General features: G+C 35.3%; 1 protein-coding gene across 1 annotated transcript in view; it reads right to left on the bottom strand.

Annotated features, from left to right (window-relative positions):
• The window catches only part of tmem38b (transmembrane protein 38B), a 36,168-nt gene extending 20,489 nt beyond the window's left edge, over positions 1-15,679 (bottom strand). Inside the window, exon 1 of the mRNA XM_030150127.1 lies at positions 15,289-15,679. Coding sequence (XP_030005987.1) covers positions 15,289-15,412 — 124 coding nt within the window. The 5' untranslated portion in view covers positions 15,413-15,679. The remainder of the gene's footprint in view (positions 1-15,288) is intronic.
• Positions 15,680-19,468: the final 3,789 nt, after the last annotated feature.

Genomic DNA, 19,468 nt, shown 5'->3' with positions numbered 1-19,468 from the left:
ACCGTTTACAGACATGCAGTAAACACTGAATTCATATAGAAAAATTAAAATGATTCATGTGTGTTTCATACTAGTGCCATCTAAATGTTAGCAGGTTATAGCACCTTCATAGTTTTACATTTTACACTTTACAATACAGCTCCTGTTTGTGAATTACAAATGACAGTCAGTTATTTGCTAGTGCTCGAAAATGCTTCAGTAAAAGACAAGCAGCTAGATTTAACAGCACTTTAAAACTTTTCATATGTCCACCTGGGAATATGGGCTAATATTATCCATCAGATAATATTGGAGTAATACTACCAATAGTTTGTAAAATGACCTTTGGGCTCAGATTAATATTTCTATCTCTATTTTTTCCAACAATTAAACAGTTTTATTTAGATCACGGAGCTACGGTGTGAAAGTAGAGAACCTAGAGTTGAACAGACCTCTTCGAGTGACATTTTGACACATCCTGGTCTAACTAGTTATTGTAGAACTAGAGATGGAGTAATGCTTGCATCATTTGTCCGCACAGGAACTGTGATGTCATAATCTCATGTGGTTAAAATAGCACTGTCACATAAGAGGACATTTGTAAAAATAAGACCCGTGTCCCTGTAGCTCACCAGTATGTTCTACCAAGAATCAATAACAAGTTGAATTTGTGAGGTAGTCAGGTTCTGTCTCTGTGTTAGAGTCCTGTGGTCTGGATGTAGGAGATCAATCTCCCAATAGAAGTGGACGGTACTTTGACTGGAGGAAAACTCAACTAATTCAATTAAAGTCCATATATGACTTCATATCACTACTCAATAGTAACTATATTGATATCTCTAACCATTTCCATGGTATACACCACAGGTGTCAAACGTGCGGCCTGGGAGCCAAATCTGGCCCGCCAATAGTTCTATTCCGGCCCGCGCTATGAAAGTGCAAAAATTAACCTGAACAGTCCAGGTTGTCCAAAATATTTTGGTTCAGGTTCCACATACAGACCAATGTGATCGCCAGTAAAAATAACAACACAATGACCCATAAATAATGACAACTACAAAATTATGTGGAAAAAATTTAAGTGAAAAAAATAACATTACACTGTGAAAATATTTACATTCACAAAACTAATCTTTCACAATAAAATGCAAATAAATACATAAATAAAAACCAAGATGAACAACCTGAAATGTGCAATTTCAACAATATTATGCCTGTTCCTAAATGTTTTGTGCACTGTGATCTATAGTTGTGTTAACAATAAGAGATGTAATATTGTAGAAATTGTTCAAATTTTAGTTCCAGACTCCAAAATTTTAACAATATTCTGCCTGTTACCAAATGTTTATGTAACATTGTGTGTAATGTACATGTATAAATAATAAGTTGAGGCATAATATTGTTAAAATTGCACTAATTTTTCATATTACATTTAGTTTTTTTCAGGTTGTTCACATCTTTTTTGTAAAATCTAAATATCTTCATAATTTAATTGGGGGTTTTTTGTACTAGAACAAAAAGAAAAACTTGGATTTGTCATTATTTACAGGTTATTAAGTCATTATTTTACTGGTTTGGCCCACTTGAGATCAAATTGGGCTAAATATGGCCCCTGAACCAAAATGAGTTTGACACCCCTGGTATACGCCATTAAAATATGGCCCATTATAAGTAAAAGCACATTTTCAATATTTCAGAAATTCATTAAAAATTAAAAAAAAAAAAAATCGAATTTTCTCAAAACTGTAAAGAGATTTTGTAGACATTGTCCCAAGGAAGATACATATAAAAATCGAAATGAATCCGACCCGTAGTTTTGTCAGAGAAGATGTTTGAAGAAATTGCTAACGAAAATGACAATAACAACATCGACAACGACGATGACGGACACAGCACCTTCACATTAGCTCATGTCCTATCAGCTGGTGAGCTAAAAACCAGTGAGACAGATGCAAATGGTTCCAAAAATATGCAAGTCGTGTAGTGCCCGGACTGTCAGACTTTTCCTAGTTTAAATCTTGCTCAAAGTGTTTCAGTGTTCCTGCAGCACTTTGCTTTAGTACTTGGTAAACAGTGGTGCTCTGGCATCAGCTTCAGCTGCAGAGTAAACCAAACTGGTGCAGGCTCACTGACAGGCCAGAGGAAAGGGCTTCAGGGACACTCTAATCTGCATATAGCATTTGACAAATGTATCTGGAAATGTCAGTTTGAAGCTTTCAAGTGGCTCAGCTTTTTTAAAACATAGTGCTGGATCTGCTTTGTGTTGGCAGGAGGGTTTGCTGCCAAAACAGAGAGCTTATTTTATGTACAAACACACTTTTACCACATCAGGCTCCCATCTCCTGGTTTTTGCATCAGACAGAAACACATTTACAAGTCAAATCTGCCAAAGACGGGTTCATATACACCACAGTTTTATCTCTCGTTTTCTTTCTTTCTTACTTCTGTATTTTATCTGTCTTTTTTTTCTTTCGTTTGCTGCTTTCCCTGGGAAAACGAAAAAGTTCATGTTCTGTCTTGTTGCTTCTATTCACAAACCAAAGACAATCTGCTTTTTTGGCATTTGCACTTACGTCACAGCGTCGTAACACACAGTAATTGTTGTTATCTAAGATCACTTCTGGCTGATCAAAGAGCACTTGAATACAAACCCACAGAGGAATTAGGCATTTTAGATAAATCTACCCCCATGGACCAAACTGAACAGTTTTGTAAGCCTGTAAAAACTTCCTTAAAGCTTCTCTTCCTTCTACTCTAACTCTTTATTTCTACTTCGATTATTTCCTTCCCCTACAAATCCTTTAACTAGTTTTAATTCAGCTGTAAATGCTAAAGTTATGCAGTTTGGTCACAGGTAGATCTGTCAAAATGTTGTAATCTGTATGAACTGCAATATTATTGTCTACTCTGTTAACCACTTCTGTTGTATAGGTCTAATAATAGTTCACCATCAAGAGTTATGTCATGGAAGTTTTGAACATGTAAAACTAATTATGTTTCTGTTTGATTTTTGTTAGTAAAAATGAAAAGGGCACATATTACATGACAAACATACATATATATTTACATGAAGCACAAAATGAAAATAAACCATGTACTATTGACAAAAATGTCCAAGCTAAAAAGAATAATTGGGGGATTCTGGTATAACATAAAAACACATGTACCTGTTAAGTGCCTTGAAAAACGCTATAGAAATCCAATCCATTATTATTATTACTATTACTAAAAGACTGGACTAAGGGGCTGTAGTTCGACACTGAACTCACAGCAGAAGAAGAATAAGATGCAACAAGAGGATGGCTTTAAAAGAATGGTAAATGATGAAAAACAATGTAAAATTAATGATAAAGTTTTATTAGTTTAACCAAAGTGTTTAAATCAAGGGGACTGCAGACCAATATCATGATCAAATTAAATATCCATGATTAACTCCGATCATTACAAAATAGTGATTATGTAATAACTGTGAGGGGTTTAGTCACAAGGCCCCCTCCCCCTTGGACATGAGAACTACCGATGGGTCATCCCAGTGCAGGTTACAGCCTATAAATATAGATAATGCATTGTCCCTTCCTCACCTTGTCATCATGCTGTATATCAGAACTCAGTTCTCTGGATAGAAATAGTTCTACGTGGAAGATGTATACCTGAAAGGCTGCATTTTGTTTTTGTTTTGTTTTTCCTCTTATTGTATGATGAAATGTCATATATACATTTATTTATGTATTATATGTATTATATGTATATATTATTTATGCAAGGTAACAGCTACTCTCAGGGCAATCTTATTCTGTACTGTTAATTACCTGTCTTTTGTTGATAATGGCAATAAAGTAAAAAAAAAAAAAAAAAAAAAAAAAGAAGCAGTTCTGCTTTGACATATGACTGTTGAAATGACCCACTTCATTTACTAGAGACATCTGTCACTAATACTTGACTTTCTTCCAGATGTCCCTTCCTAACACACTGCTGTCTTCCCTTCTCTCTGGCTAAATGGCCCTCGGTGCAAACTTTGTAATATCTAGGACACTGATGCTGCCTTCACATGCTATGGAAATTATGGTAAATACCACAACCAATGATGGACCAATGATTTGATTGCACATGATCCCACAATGTGATTAAAAACTTTGATAACCGCTGAGTACATAGAACAAATCTGATAAACATATCTCATCAATTTCTTTTGTAATACATTTCTTAAACTGAAAAGAGACTTTGTGGACACTGTATTTACTGAGAAAAATATTGCAGCTGGTAATCACAATGTTAGTGCTTTCAAAAGGATTCCATCCAAATATGTCCAATTCAGCAATGTATGAATGTAATGTAATTGTGTTGCTTTGTAACTTTTCACCATGCAGTAACAGGCTACATATTTATACATTATTCAGTAAAGCCTTGAGGCCAAAAAGCCAATGCAGTTAGGGTGGTTTAGAAAGAGTTGTCTATAATGCTGCCTTCATGTGCTATGGGAATTATGGTAAATACTAGTTACAAACTCAAAAATAGCACATAAATGCCCCCTCACATCGTATTTTCCACTGTAGAACTGGGAAAAACTGTTAATACATGAGCTGCCAAGATGAAAATAACTTCTGAACTTTTCAACATGGCAGAGAGCAACAGGGTATTCATCACAAATGATAAACATTGCTTTGATTAACATTTTGCTGCTGTTAGCTGATGATTTTGCACATTTATGGCATACATAATTTGCTGAAAAATATTACCAAAAGAATTCTGTAGCAGATAAATTAACATGTCTAAATCATTATGCTTTGACAATAAAAGTACTTGAACACGACACACTTGTGATGTCAAATTCACTAGTGGAAAGTAGGGATGCAACAGTACATGTCGTACCGTTGTATTGTTCGGTACACCCCTAGCGGTTCAATATGAGCATGTATCGCGGTACAGCTCATTTGTCAGTTTCAAATGACATTTCCAGACAACTCGCATTTATATTAGAGCTTTGCAAGACTATTGGCTAACAGAATTCTACTGTCATTGGTTGCAGTCGGATGCAGATCCGGCTGCGTACAGCACACAGCCAGCCAGAGCCCCCGCTGTGCGCTGCACCCAGCCCGTTTGTCTTAAACAGAACTTGGATCCAGTTCCGAGTAGGGATGTAACGATTACCGGTATAACGGTAAACCGTGGTAAAATTGCAGACGGTTAGTATTACCGTTTAAATTCTAATTATCATGATAACCATGTTTGATTACCACACTTTCAGGGGAAAAAAATCCTATGTAAAGCTGTGCTTTAATGTCAAATATTTGAGTATAGTTTTAATTTATTACAGTTGTTAAGGGTTAGTGTTTTTTTGATTCTGTAATGGGCTGTGTCATTCGTGATTCTGTTGTATTTTTGTAGTTTTTTCTGTTCTCTTCTGTGTGTGGGTGTGTTCTCTTTCCCTCCAGCAGACAGTGGTTGATTGAGGATGAGCTGCAGGAGTGGTACTGGTCTGCTGGCTGCTTCTGATTGGTGCCTTACAGATGAGCTGGGAAATTTAAAAGCCAGATCTTCCTTCCTCCCAGGAGACTCCTCTCATTCCACCACCCCCCCCACCCCCACCCCCCTCTGTTCAGACCAGCGTTTTGTAATTTTTGTTCAAACTTTGTGAAATCAGCTATACAAGGAGGGAATCTTTTTCTTTAAGTTTTTTGTTAGGTAAGATTAATGTATTTTGGTTTCCTTCATTTGTGTTTGTAGATTATTATGATTCCCTACCTGATTTAATTTTTCTTTTTTTGTAAATAAATATCTCATATTGCAGTGGCATGGTTGCTGGTCATTTGTTTAATTTGCTCCTGTTTGTTAAGGGACATGGAGGGAGGGGAGTCTCACACCATGTTGTGTCTCGGCAACCCCTAGACCGAGCGTAACACAGTTTTTATTTTATATACCTAATATTTGGAACCAATATTCACTTTTAAAGTCTTTGAAAAGGTTCGTTAAGCATCTTTGTGTTATTTATGCAATAAATTATATAAATTTTTCAAATTGGATTTTTTTTTGTGTGTGTGTGTGTTTTCTGGCCTTTTATGTTGATATAGAGGGTTAAAGTGAAAAAAAATAATAGGCAGATGATATAGATGAAGTTGTGCTGAAAAAAAACAGATACCAAACATGGGTATAGTAAACATTTGTTTATATAGTATATAAAGGCAAAATCTAAAGTACTGAAAAATGAACAAAATAGGCTCAGATCACTAAGGGTTAATATTTGAATGTTTCTGCCAACAGAAGGTACAATGTGCCTATTATTTTATTTTATTCATTTATTTATTTATTATTTAAAACACAACTTGGTTAAATTATTTCAGTGTGTGTATTAGTACTTTTTGAACATTTTGAGCACAATTTCAATAATACCGTGATAATAATAAAAATCATGATAATTTTGGTCACAATAACCGTGATATGAAATTTTCATATCGTTACATCCCTAGTTCCGAGTAAGGGCTCATTTATGCTCTTCGTTAAAGATGCAGACACATACGGATGGAGCATTCTGCCCCTCCCCTGCCTACATTATGTACGTAATTCTGTCTGTTTTCCTGGAGCTTGCGGATCCATACCCAGATGGAGAATAGCAGAACTTTTCAAAGAGCGACTGTGTGAGTTTGTGAAATACTACTGACATATTTATGACAACTACCCTTATCAAAATTAACTTAAGTATCCATATTAGTAAAACCTCCTCTGTCGTTGCCTTGTTTCTTATTGATTTTCTTCTTCTCAAAAAACTTCACTCTTCTTCATGGTATTCAAACAGTATGGTATTTAAGAGTGGCGTCCTCTGGTGGATTTATGGAGAAACACTCATTCCAACGTACAGGACACATGAAAGTATGAAGGCAGTGACACATGACAACGTTAGAAACAGATGTACCTATTTATGTACATAAAGCGAGCATAAATGAGCCTTAAGGTTCTCCATCATCTCCCTGTTACAGTTCAGCGCACAGCCGGGCTCTGCATCCGAACCATACCATGAACCGTGACTCAAGAACCACAATACGTACTGAACCGTGGATAACCTGTACCGTTGCATCCCAAGTGGAAAGGATCCTTTTCCCAATAGCATGTGAAGGCAGCATGACTCCACTATCTAAACCAGCTATTTCAACCAGTATCTACTGGAAAGTATTTGAATGTACACTCAAAATGGGCCAGAAGTTGTATGTAGAACACCAACAGTTCTCACTCTCAATAATCAGCATTTTGCTGCATAGTGGAAGGAAAGGAGGAAGGAAATAGGAAGCTGTGATCAAGGTGGCAGTGTGGAACACCTCATACTGAGCAACCTGTTACACAATATACTACAAACAGAAGTACAGGACGGTAAATAACGCACCAGATATTCAAGCAGGTGGTAATCCTCCACCGACTGATCATTAAATAACTGCTTAGAAGAACATCATGGTGCCATGTCTGGTTCTAATCAGGCACAATGGACGGGTTTATTTGAGACCACACTAACTTGTTCAGATTTGCTCACTGTAAGTGCACTGCGTGTACAATGCACTGCATTTAATAGTCATATAAGCAGTACTTATAAAATAAAGAGCTCTGGAGTTATGTTAAAGATGCCAATGGATTATAGAGACATTCATTCATACCCACAGTCCAGCAGATTTATGGGACCACTAGAGGGAGTAGTAAGTCACTCTGTTGGTCTACCATGGTAAGGAAAACTTACAATACCTCCTTTTGAACAAAGCATCAGAAAGTGACGAGATGGGATGAGAACTGTTAAGAAACATCTTTTATAATCAAAGACAGTGACTTGGTGATAAAAGCTAGAAGCACTGCTGTTGTTTTCACCACTGGACACAGCTCTAAATGAAAAGAATGAAGTTTGATGCTGAAATCACAGCATTTCACAAGTGAGTTTAATTATGAGGTTTATGAAGGTATAGTGTTATTATGGGATGTACTTATTGAAATTAAAAAAAAATAGGACCAATGTCCCTGTATCTCACTGGCATGTTCTATCAAGAATCATTAATAACTTGAATATGTGAGGTTGTCAGGTTCTGTCTCTATGTTAGAGTCCTGTGGTCTGGATGTAGGAGATCAATCTACCAGTGGAAGTGGGTGATAGTTTCACTGGAGGAGAACACAACTAATTAAATGAAAGTCCATATATGACTTCTGTCAGCGATCAATAGGAACTATATTGATATCTTTAACCATTTCCATTTTATAAACCATCAAAATATGGCCCATTATAAGTAAAAGTCAATTTTTATTATTTAAAAAAAAAAAAAAATCAGTAAAAAATTTAAAATGAAAATTTCTCATAACTGTGAACAAACTTTGGAGACACTGTCCCAAGGAATGTGAAATTAATCCAACCAGTAGTTTCTGAGATGTTTGAAGAAATTTCTTACAAAGATGACGACAATGTCTTCACCAGAAATTCAGATTTCTGATGGTTTTTTTTTAAATATTAAAAATGTGCCTTCACTTATAATGGTCCCTATATTGACGGCTTACAACATGGAAATGGTAACAGACATCAATATAGTTAATAGTGATTGTTATTGATTCTTGATAGAACATGCCGTTGCGATACAGGGACATTAGTCCTATTTTTTTACTGTTATAATTTCTCCTCAAATGTTTTCCTGTATTTCATCTCTCGGTGGATGAAAAAGGCTTATCTCTGGTTATTCCTGGCTGGTAGAACATCACTGAGTTACCACCACTGGTCTACTCTGCATAATGTTAACAAACATCCTAAAAATAACTCTATAGTAAACTACAGGGTGTCCCATAAGTCTCCATATATAGGAGACATAATACATATGGTTCTAACATGTATTTCTTTATATTTCTTCTTTATAGTTCTCCAGCAGTGGAGGACACGCATTGAAATGTGTTCCCAACAAAATGGCAGTCATATAGAGCATATTATATAAATAAAAATGGTTTATGTCAAGAAACATTTCTTTTTCCTATGTATAGAGACTTATGGGACACCGTGTAGAACAAAAGTGTATGGAAACAAAAAAGGACAGGGGTAGTATAGGTTAGAGGTGTAAGACAATATTGGTTTTGCAATATATTTCAATATTTCATTTCACGAAACTATATTGATATTAAAAAGAACTGTATTGATATTTTTAAGTATTTATTCAAATACAGACATGGTGGAGATTCATTTTTGTTTAGTTTTTTTATTTATATTTTTTGGGATTCCTGCAAGCTCTTTTATTTCTATATTCACATGGGTATTTTATTCTGTCTACTAAAAAAGCAGTATTGTGATATTGCAGGTCATGCATGTAGTTTTTTTAAATTGATAACACTGTTAAATAATGGTTATTTCAAGCATCCTAAATGCATGTTTTAGTGTTGGAAAGAGCCAGATGTTACTTCCTTTGTTTGGGATTGCACAAAAATAATGATGATGTTGGATGAATCTGGATGTTAAAACTTTATTAATCCAAAACCTGCACTTTAAGTTTTTACTGAGGAAAGTTTTATGACATGGCATTGGATCCTGTTCTGATCACATAAAAATGTGTTTAGTGCATATTTCTGGTGTAATTAATTTTTTCCAAGAAATAAGATGTTTTAAAAAGAAACAAAAAAATATTGCTTTGTTAACAGTATTAACAGGGATCATATCGTAATCCTAGTGTAGTGGTTTGGACTGTATCCCCAGATTCTTGCCAATACACATCCATAGTATCACAAAAACCTGAGCAGAATAGACAAAAGTCGCCTCATGTGAAGTCCCAGAATGAATGGATTGTGTAGCCGGAAGGGAATATTTAACACAGGAAAGAAGAAAAAAGCAAAGGGGGTGTGGTTGGTTTATAACATTCCTTTCCTTCTTGAGCAGAAGCAGACTTGAAGTTGGCCGTCCTCACTGCTTTACTGGGTTGACTCCACTTCTTTACAAATGTTCTTGAAAAGTAAAGCTTTCCCTTTCCTTCCCATTCAGTGCCTTTTTAACAGCCACCCCTCTTCTTTTTAACAGACTCATACATAAACAGATAACAGGTACGATTCTTTCTTCCTTCGGACGCTCACGTGGTCAATTCCTTAAATACTTGCATTACGCCTGACTCCCCTGAATAAACACACACAGACACTCGCAGGGAAGGTGTGAGGATTTTATGTGAGTGTTTGTGACCTCTGGCATTCTGGGTGCTATGTTTCCCCTCTTTGTGTGTATCTTTCTCTCAGCTGAGCATGGATGGATAAATGGGAGTCAGGGTACAGGAGGTGAAAAGGTCAGATGCTTCGCGAGGCAGAGCTCAAAAATAGATTGTAGATTTACTGCAGCAGGAGTACAATGGTTTACATATGTGCTGTCTTTGTGTGTGTGTGTGTGTGTGTGTGTGTGTGTGCGTGTGTGTGTGTGTAAGTTCAATTCCCAGTGCAGTTCAAGTCCACCTGTCCCTGTAGCCACTAACGCAGTCATAAAACAGAGTTGGCCTCGTGCCTGCCTTTGGTCTGAGGACACACAATGGACTGAGTGACGTTCACATTTCTACCTCAAACTGTGTGTGACATGAAAACTAATAAGAGATGTTTGTCTTTAACAGATTTCAAGAGCTCAGCTAATACCTCGCCTGTTCTCTAGACTGTGAGTATGAGTTCCAAGACAAGAAAAACAAATACAAATACACCAATTCAGATCATTAAACATGCAAAGTTAGACGCCAGGAAAACTTCTTTAAAGGAGAAATAAACACAATGTATTATTAATCATTAGTAGTCCTCAGGTTTCAAAGATAGTAATCCAATAGCTATTAGAAACAGTATCTGTAACACAGTATATCTATATCATAATTAGGGATGTAACGATATAAAAATTTCATATTGTGGTTATTGTGACCAAAATTATCACAGTTATCATTATTATCGTGGGATTGTTGAAAATGTGCTCAAAATGTTCAAAAAGTACTTATACACACACTGAAATAATTTAACCAAGTTGTATTTTGAAAAAATAAATAAATAAATAAATAATTGCTACAATGTACCTTCTGTTGGCAGAAACATTCAAATATTAACCCTTAGTGGTCTGAGCCTATTTTGTACATTTTCATTACTTTTGATTTTGCCTTTAACTATATAAACAAATGTTTACTATATCCATGATTGGTATCTTTTTTTTTCAGGACAGCTTCATTTATATCAACTGCCTATTATTTTTTTTACTTCAACCTACTATAAAAACATAAAAGGACAAAAAACACACAAAAAATATCAAATCCAATTTGAAAAATGTATATAATTTATTGCATAAATAACACAAAGATGCTTAACAAACCTTTTCAAAGACTTTAAAAGTGAATATTAGTTCCAAATATTAGGTATATACAATTAAAATTGTAATAAATTAAAACTGTACTCAAATATTTGACATAAAAGCAGATCTTTACATAGGCGTTTTTTCCCCTAAAAGTGCGGTAATCAAACACGGTTATCATGATAATTAGAATTTAAACGGTAATACTAACTATCTGCAATTTTACCGCAGTTTATCATTATACCGGTAATCGTTACATCCCTAATCATAATCTATATCATAATACTGGTAGGTCTCAGAGCGTCTGTGTGTGTGTATCTGCACAGTTCTGAGAAATTGAGATGTTTTTAACTGGCCAATTTGGTACCTAAAGTTGAGGAAGAGTCCCATCTCCACATTAAATATCTCTGCAATTTGATAGGACCAATATTTCGGGAGATATTAGTCATTTTGGAATACAACAGCCTTACAATCACGTTGCTCGGTTGACCGGAAGCACAGTATGTACGGAAGTATGACGGGAAATTAAGTTAAAAACAGGAACAACGCATTTGCTAACTTCAGTCCCTAGATATTGGTATTAGTATGACCGGTGGTTCCCCACGGGTCAACATTAGTAATAATATAATCACAAAATCACATATATAAGTGATGTCAAATTCAATAAACAAACTGTGTTATGTTGTACTGACAGAAGCCAAAACCCACATCCATTTAATTCATGTTCTCACTTTTTCATTTCTTATTGTCACCACATTTCAGTGGGTAGAAGTCTGTTGTGCTTTAATCTCATCAGCTGATCGGCCATGAGCCATTGCGAAGGCACTGCGTCCGTTGTCATCTTTGACCAAACTACTGATCAGATTCATTTCCAGTTTAATATGTAGCTTCTTTGGGACAATGTCTACAAAGTTTGTTCAGTTTTGAGAAATTTTGATTTTTTAATTTTTTGATTAATTTTTAAAATATTAAATTTTAGTAAACAGAACTATTCTAGCGTGCAAAAAAACCCTTAATGTTAATGACAGTCTAACAACAATGAGTACCTGATTTACACTCAAACATGTTACTTGCAGATCAGGTTTATCAACAGCTAAGTTACAGTAATGGTATGAATGTCAGTGTATGGGATGATGCTTAAGTGTCCACCGTGTTGGCTGATATGGAACTAAAATAATAAAATCCTTGAAAATATAATAAGAGAACAGCTGTAGACTAGCTGTCCACTGTAGTGACCACTATGCATGAAAGGGTTAAGGCTGAGGTTCATGTTAAAAACAGTTTTCACCTCTGCCAGGTGCTTTTAAAATCACTAATGTTTGTGTCTCTGGAAATCTTTAACACCAACTTCCTCAAAACTTAGACAGGTAAGCTATGACACGTACCAAGGAGGAACCCAACAAACCTGGACTTGGGCCATAAAAGGGAGAGGCTGGGTTTTTCCTTTCATCATGTCTCATCCCCAGAGTAACTCTGAATGGTAGGAGTCACTTGCTGGTTCCTGGTGTGTAAATGCTACAGTGTCTTCAGAATAAACACTAGAGCACAGGTATCAAACATGTGGCCCGGGGGCCAAAACCAAAGGTTCCAATCCGGCACGCGGGATGAATTTATAAAGTGCAAGTTAGGGCATTAAACTCAAAAATAATATCATAATAACCTGTAAATAATGACAACACCAATTTTTTCTCCTTGATTTACAACAAAAAACATTAAATTATGAAAATATTCACATTTACAAACTATCCTTTAACAATAAAAAGTGAATAACCTGAACAAATATGAACAACCTGAAATGTCTAAAGAAAATTAAGTGCAATTCTAACTATTTTCTGCCTGTTACTAAGTGTTTTGTGCACATGTAGATCTGATCTGTAATGCATATATAAATATAAATGATAAGTCGAGGCATAATATTGATAAAATTGTACTTATATTTCTTAACAAATTTAATTTTTTTCAGGTTATTCACATCCTTTTTGTTTGGATACCCAGATAGCAAATATTTTGGCAGTATTATGGCATACATTTGGCATTTTTGGCTTTCTTTTGGTATTATGAAAACCTGTAGGCTTAACTGTGGTATGATTAAGGTTATCCATAATAGATATGGAGGCACCAGCAGTATATGGCTGAGTTATGGCATATGTGTGGTTAACCAAAAGACTGGGAAAAGAGCGGGATAAAGTATAGGGATGGTATGGCATGTTTATGGCAAGCCAGACGATTGACTAAAGAGCGGCAACATCTTATTCCATATATGAATGTGTTCTGGCATATTTCCGTAAAGCCAAAACATTGCACAAAAGCAAAAGCATGATCAACACATATTTTGGGTGAATTTTGGCCTCCTTTTGGCCTCTCTTTGGGGCAGTTTTGGCTACTTTTTGGCTGGATTATGGGGATTTGGGGCTTTTCTGGGACAATTATGGCTATATTTTGAAAGTCCGCAATTAGTTTTGGGTGAATTTTGGCTTCCTTCTGGTTTGATTTTGACTTGCCTATTTTGGGCCATTTAGGGCCCATACATCCGCCCAGAACTTTGCCAAAATGGCATGCCAGTTTTGGGCCAGATTTAAGCCATAATGATTTTGCTATCTGGGACCAGCAATATATGGCTGAGTTCTGGCATATGTTTGGTGAACCAAAAGACTGGGAAAAGAGCGGGATCAAGTATAGGGATGGTATGGCATGTTTATGGCAAGCCAGAAGATTGACTAAAGAGCGGCAACATCTTATTCCAGGGGTCAGCAACCCTGGTCCTAGAGAGCCTCTATCCTGCATGTTTTAGATGTTTCCCTCTTCCAGCACACCTGATGGTCATTATCAGGCTTCTGCAGAGCTTGATGATAGGCTTATCATTTGAATCAGGTGTGTTGGAAGAGGGATACATCTAAAATATGCAGGATAGTGGCTCTCTAGGAACAGGGTTGCTGACCCCTGTCTTATTCCATATACGAGGGCTCTTCAATAAGTTCATGGCCTCACCCAGAAATACTGAGTAAAAATCAAATGCATTGGTCCGTGTCAGTGGTGATGGGATAGTGATGCTTGAACATCGATGGACCAAGTGCATTGCTGTAAATGGAGATTATGTTGAAAAATAAAATATAAATTATCAGTCTGTGTTGTTCTGTTCTGGGTGAGGCCATGAACTTATTGAACAGCCCTTGTATGGATGTGTTTTGGAATATTTCTGTAAAGCCAAAACACTGCGCAAAGAGCAGGAATTTCTACCCAGAAGAACACCCTACTTCATTTTAAAAGCATGATCAACACAAATTTGGGGTGAATTCTGGCCTCTCTTTGGGTCAGTTTTGGCTACTTTTTGGCTGGATTATGGGGATTTTGGGCTTTTCTAGTAAAGCTTTAAGTAAGTAAAGCATTATTTATATAGCACTTTTTAAAACAACATGTTACAAAGTGCTTCACATAAAGGGGAGACAGACCAAATCAAATTTTAAGCCAACTTTGAGCCAATTTTTTCTGGGACAATAATGGCTATATTTTGTAAGTCCGCAATTAGTTTGGGTGAATTATGGCTTCTGTCTGGTTTGATTTTGGCTTGCCTATTTTGGGCCATTTAGGGCCCATACAGAACTTTGCCAAATAGCATGCCAGTTTTGGGCCAGATTTAAGCCATTATGATTTTGCTATCTGGGTAGTTTGTAAATGTAAATATTGGCATAACTGAATGTTATTTTTTTGGAGCTGTCATTATTTATTGGCCACCATGCTATTATTTTCCAGTCTGGCCCACTTCAGATGAAACTGGGCTGAATGTGCCCCCCGGAAATAAATGAGTTGACGCCCCTGCACTAGAGGGCTGTTGTACTGACACAGGGCTGAGTCTGCAGGAGCTTCTGCAGGCATTTGGGTGGAGACCAAAGTTGACAGGCCGCTCCTTCCAGATAAGCTCATTCCCTAATGCTGCCAGCCTGTTGAACTGTCATAAACCTGCAGCTTCCGTGTGAACTCCACTAGTATATGTATGTGGTGTAACTTTGCGTCAGTCTTACCGTGCTGCTCCCTCAGAGACATCACAGATATGATATAGTGCGCCATTTCAAAGTATGGAAACATGGACAAGTTTGTCAGTCCGTGGGACAGCTCGTCCAGATACAGAATCCCCAGAAACTCCATCAGCCCGTGTGTGCGCCTGTTCGAACAGGAGCTGTTGTGGTTGATCCAGAACAGAAGGCACAGGTCCAACTTAGAGCATCAGAGCACACGCATCCACCTCTGCTGCTTCAACAGCTGCAGGACACCGAAGCCCAGGCTCTCACAGATGACTACGAGACTTCAAGTCGGCGGTAAAAGCTCTGTGTGTCCGCAGGACGGTCATCATCCGTGACAGCCCGTCAGTTCTGGGCGCAGAGGCGGAATTCCTGCCCCCTGTTCCGCCATTCTAGTGATGTGGTGGGCGGAGCCAGAGCGGCTACGTGATTGGAGAATGGAGAGCACGACGAGCCAATCAGCAGTCAGAATGTGGCTCCATGTGAACGATGCTACGCAGAGTGAATACAAACACCGGTAGTAAAAGTTTTAGAAGTCGTCACAATTTTCCTAAACCTTTCAAAGAATATAACTCAGTGATAAAAGCAATCCCCTCTGGCTTACTTAACCCTTTCATGCACAGTGGTCACTACAGTGGACAGTTCTTCTCCAGCTGTCCTCTTGTGTATTCATGGCTTTTGTTGTTTTAGTTCCATATCAGCCAACACAGTGGACACTTATGCACCATCCCATAATAATACACTGACACTCAGACCATTACTGTAACTTTGCTGTTCTAGATAAACCTGATCTGCACTAGCATGTTTGAGTGTAAATCAATTACTAGTTGTTATTAGACTGTAATTAACAGTTGTCTTAAACAAAAAGTTTTGGGGTTTTTTTGCATATCATTTCCATAAAGTGGGTAATAACTAGTATTAGAGTATGTTAAAATGTGAGAAAACATCAGATTAGCAGCATTAAAAAAGTATTTATTTCATAGTTTTCACACAGTATGTCACTTTCTGATATTGTATTTTAAATACATGTAAAAGGTTTTGTTTTTTTTTTTTTTTTGTTTGTTTTTTTTGCATATTATCTCCATGAAGTGAGTAGTGACTAATATTAGTTTATGTTAAAATGTGAGAAAACATCAGATTAGCAGCATTAAAAATGTTTTTATTTCATAGATTTCACACAGTTTATCAATAAATACATGTTTCTTTGCTTCAAAAATGAAACACATGGTGGACATTTTTGCAACTCCATGAAAAGTAAAATACAAAAAAATTAAATTAAGAATAAGGACAAGAAAAAGAAATAAGAAAAATAAAAATAAAATAACAATAATAATATTTTTTTAAAAATTAAAGATTCAATTGCATAGTTTTTTTCATGCCTAAAAGAGGAATAAAAACACTTGACGAAAAAAATCTCAACTTAGGTGCTCATAACTCATGCATGAAAGGGTTAATTTAATGAAAAGTCACTTATCTTTCTGTCAAGAAATTAGGCCAGTGGGCACATCTGTGTTGCTTTTGAATGGTATCAATATAAAAGACAAGAAATGTAACAATAAACATATAAGAAAAAAATTTCAAGATAAAAATAGGTTTTCACCACGAGGAAAATTTTATTGGCGCTCTTATTTCGAGGACATAGACCAGGAAAAAGTATGGATTTTACCTCATAAATACTGTATCCATAACAAAATAAAAGAAATTCATTTCAAAATTCTTCACAAGATATATCCTGTCAACTTTTTCATTTCAAAATTCAAGGATGTGGATAACTCCTGTGTTTTTTGTCAACATGCTGATGAAACTTTAAACCATTTGTTTTTTGAATGTAATGTCACAAAGCAATTTTGGTCTAACCTGTGTTAATATGTCATACTGTTTTTCCCTGAAAGATGTTACATGTTATTATGAAAATAAGGACAAATGTCTCCAATATTTAGTTTTGGTTTTTTCATTTTTTATTTTATTGGATAAATATTTTATTCATAAACAAAAATTTTCAGCCTCCAAACCAACCTTTCCTCATTTTTTTTATTGAATTTAATTCATCTCATAAATCATTAACCCTTGTCAATTAAAAAAAAAAAAAATAGGACATTGCTTGTTAGTTGTGATAAATTATTTAATGATTCCTCTGACATTTAATGAAATTTTTGGTGAGAAATTATTTATGTATTTATTGTTTATTTGTTTATTTGTATATGAATTATTGAAAATGTATTTCGTGCATATATTGATTTTATGTTTGTATTTCATTTTTATATCTGTATTTTCTTATATGTATTGTGTTATATGTTAAACTTTGACAGTTTGTAAATTGATATTTAAATAAAGTTGGAAAAAAAAAAAAACGGTATTAATTTTTTTACAGAGCTGGATTGACAAAGACATTATTTTCATTAATGACCTCTTCGACAAAGATGGGAACTTATTAAGATATGAACAATTCATGACAATAAATTAGTTTACAATTCCAAATAAAGAATACAACTATGTATTCAAAGCAATCCCTAATGGTATTGTCTCTAACTCTAACACCTTGGCCATTTGTAAACAATTCTTTAATAACGACTGAACTCTCTGTTGCATTTATTTATTTATATTTGTCAGATTTGTTATTTTTATTCATTTATTTACTTTTTTATACTATTATTTGTATATTATGCTTTGTATCTTTAAATCTATGCATTATTTTCTGAAACTTATATGTTCAAATGCTTTTTCCCTTTTGACATCTTGTCTGTTTAAATTTTTGTATTGTGTATTCAAATGTTGTTAATAAAGTCAAAAAAAAAAAAAAAAACACTGGTAGTGTACGACCCCAGGACAAACACATTTGAGGGTCCAATGTACACTGATCTATACTATAAGTGGTAAACATACGGCCCACAGGCTGAAACCGGCACCTGGGATAAATTTATAAAATGCAAATATTACTAAAGAGATATTAACAGTCAAGGATGTTAAAAATCATTTTAGTTCAGTTCCACATACAGACTAATTTGATCTAAAGTGGATCAAAGTAAAATACTATCATCATAACCTAATCTGAACAAATATGAACAACCTGAAATGTCTTCAGAGAAGTCAGTGCTTTTTAACCAATATTCTGCCTGTTATTAACCTTTTCATGCATGAATTATGAGAAGATTTTTTTCTTGAATGTTTTTATTTCTCCTTTGGCATGAAAAAACAAAAACAATGTGATCGATTTTTTTTTTTCATCTAGTTCCAAAAATGTCCACTCAGGTACACCATGCATTTAATTTTTGAAGCAAAGAAACATATATATAAAACCCAATAGCAGAAAGTGACATGGAAACAATGAAATTAAAACACTTTTAATGCTGCTAATCTGATGTTTTCTCAGATTTTAACATATTCTAATACTAGTTATTATTCACTTCATGGAGATAATATGCAAAAAAAAAAAAAAAAAAAACTTTTTGTTTGAAAAACAAAACAAAACTTTTAAATACAGTCTAACAATTAACAATTGATTTACCTTAAAACATGTCACTGCAGGTCAGGTTTATCAAGAACAGCAAAGTTACAGTAATGGTATGAATTGAAGTGTATGGAATGATGCATAAGTGTCCACTGTGTTGGCTGATATGGAACTAAAACAACAAAATCTATGAATATACAAGAGAACAGCTGTAGAATAACCATCCACTGTAGTGACCACTATGCATGAAAGGGTTAAATGTTTTGTGTATTTGTAGATCCACTGTGATCTGTAAGTTGTAATGCACATGTGGAAATGATAAACTGAGGCATAATATTATTAAAATTGCACTACTGTTTATTAGGACATTTAGGTTGTTCATGTTATTCACATTTTTAATGAAACTTTGTAAACATCATAATGTAATTTGACTTTTTTCACTGTTATTATTTTACTGGTCTGGCCCACATCAGGTCATATTGGGCTGAACGTGGAACTGAACTGAAATGAGTTTGACACCCCTGCTGTGTACGGTCAGCAGATGTCTCGGTGGTTTTATCCCACATCCCCATGTCAACCATATAAACACAATGTACATACAATGTTAATATGTAAATAATATTTAAATTTAAATCTAAATTTATACAAATACTTGTATAAAAAGCAGATTTTTCTTTCTTCTCATTAGATTTTATGTTTGATATGTGTATATTTCTATTTTCTGTCTTCCCTGCA

This window comes from Sphaeramia orbicularis, chromosome 12 (assembly GCF_902148855.1).
Source record: "Sphaeramia orbicularis chromosome 12, fSphaOr1.1, whole genome shotgun sequence".
Taxonomy (NCBI): domain Eukaryota; kingdom Metazoa; phylum Chordata; class Actinopteri; order Kurtiformes; family Apogonidae; genus Sphaeramia; species Sphaeramia orbicularis.
The sequence above is the reverse complement of the archived record's forward strand: the minus strand, read 5'-3'. Positions and strand labels throughout refer to the sequence as shown.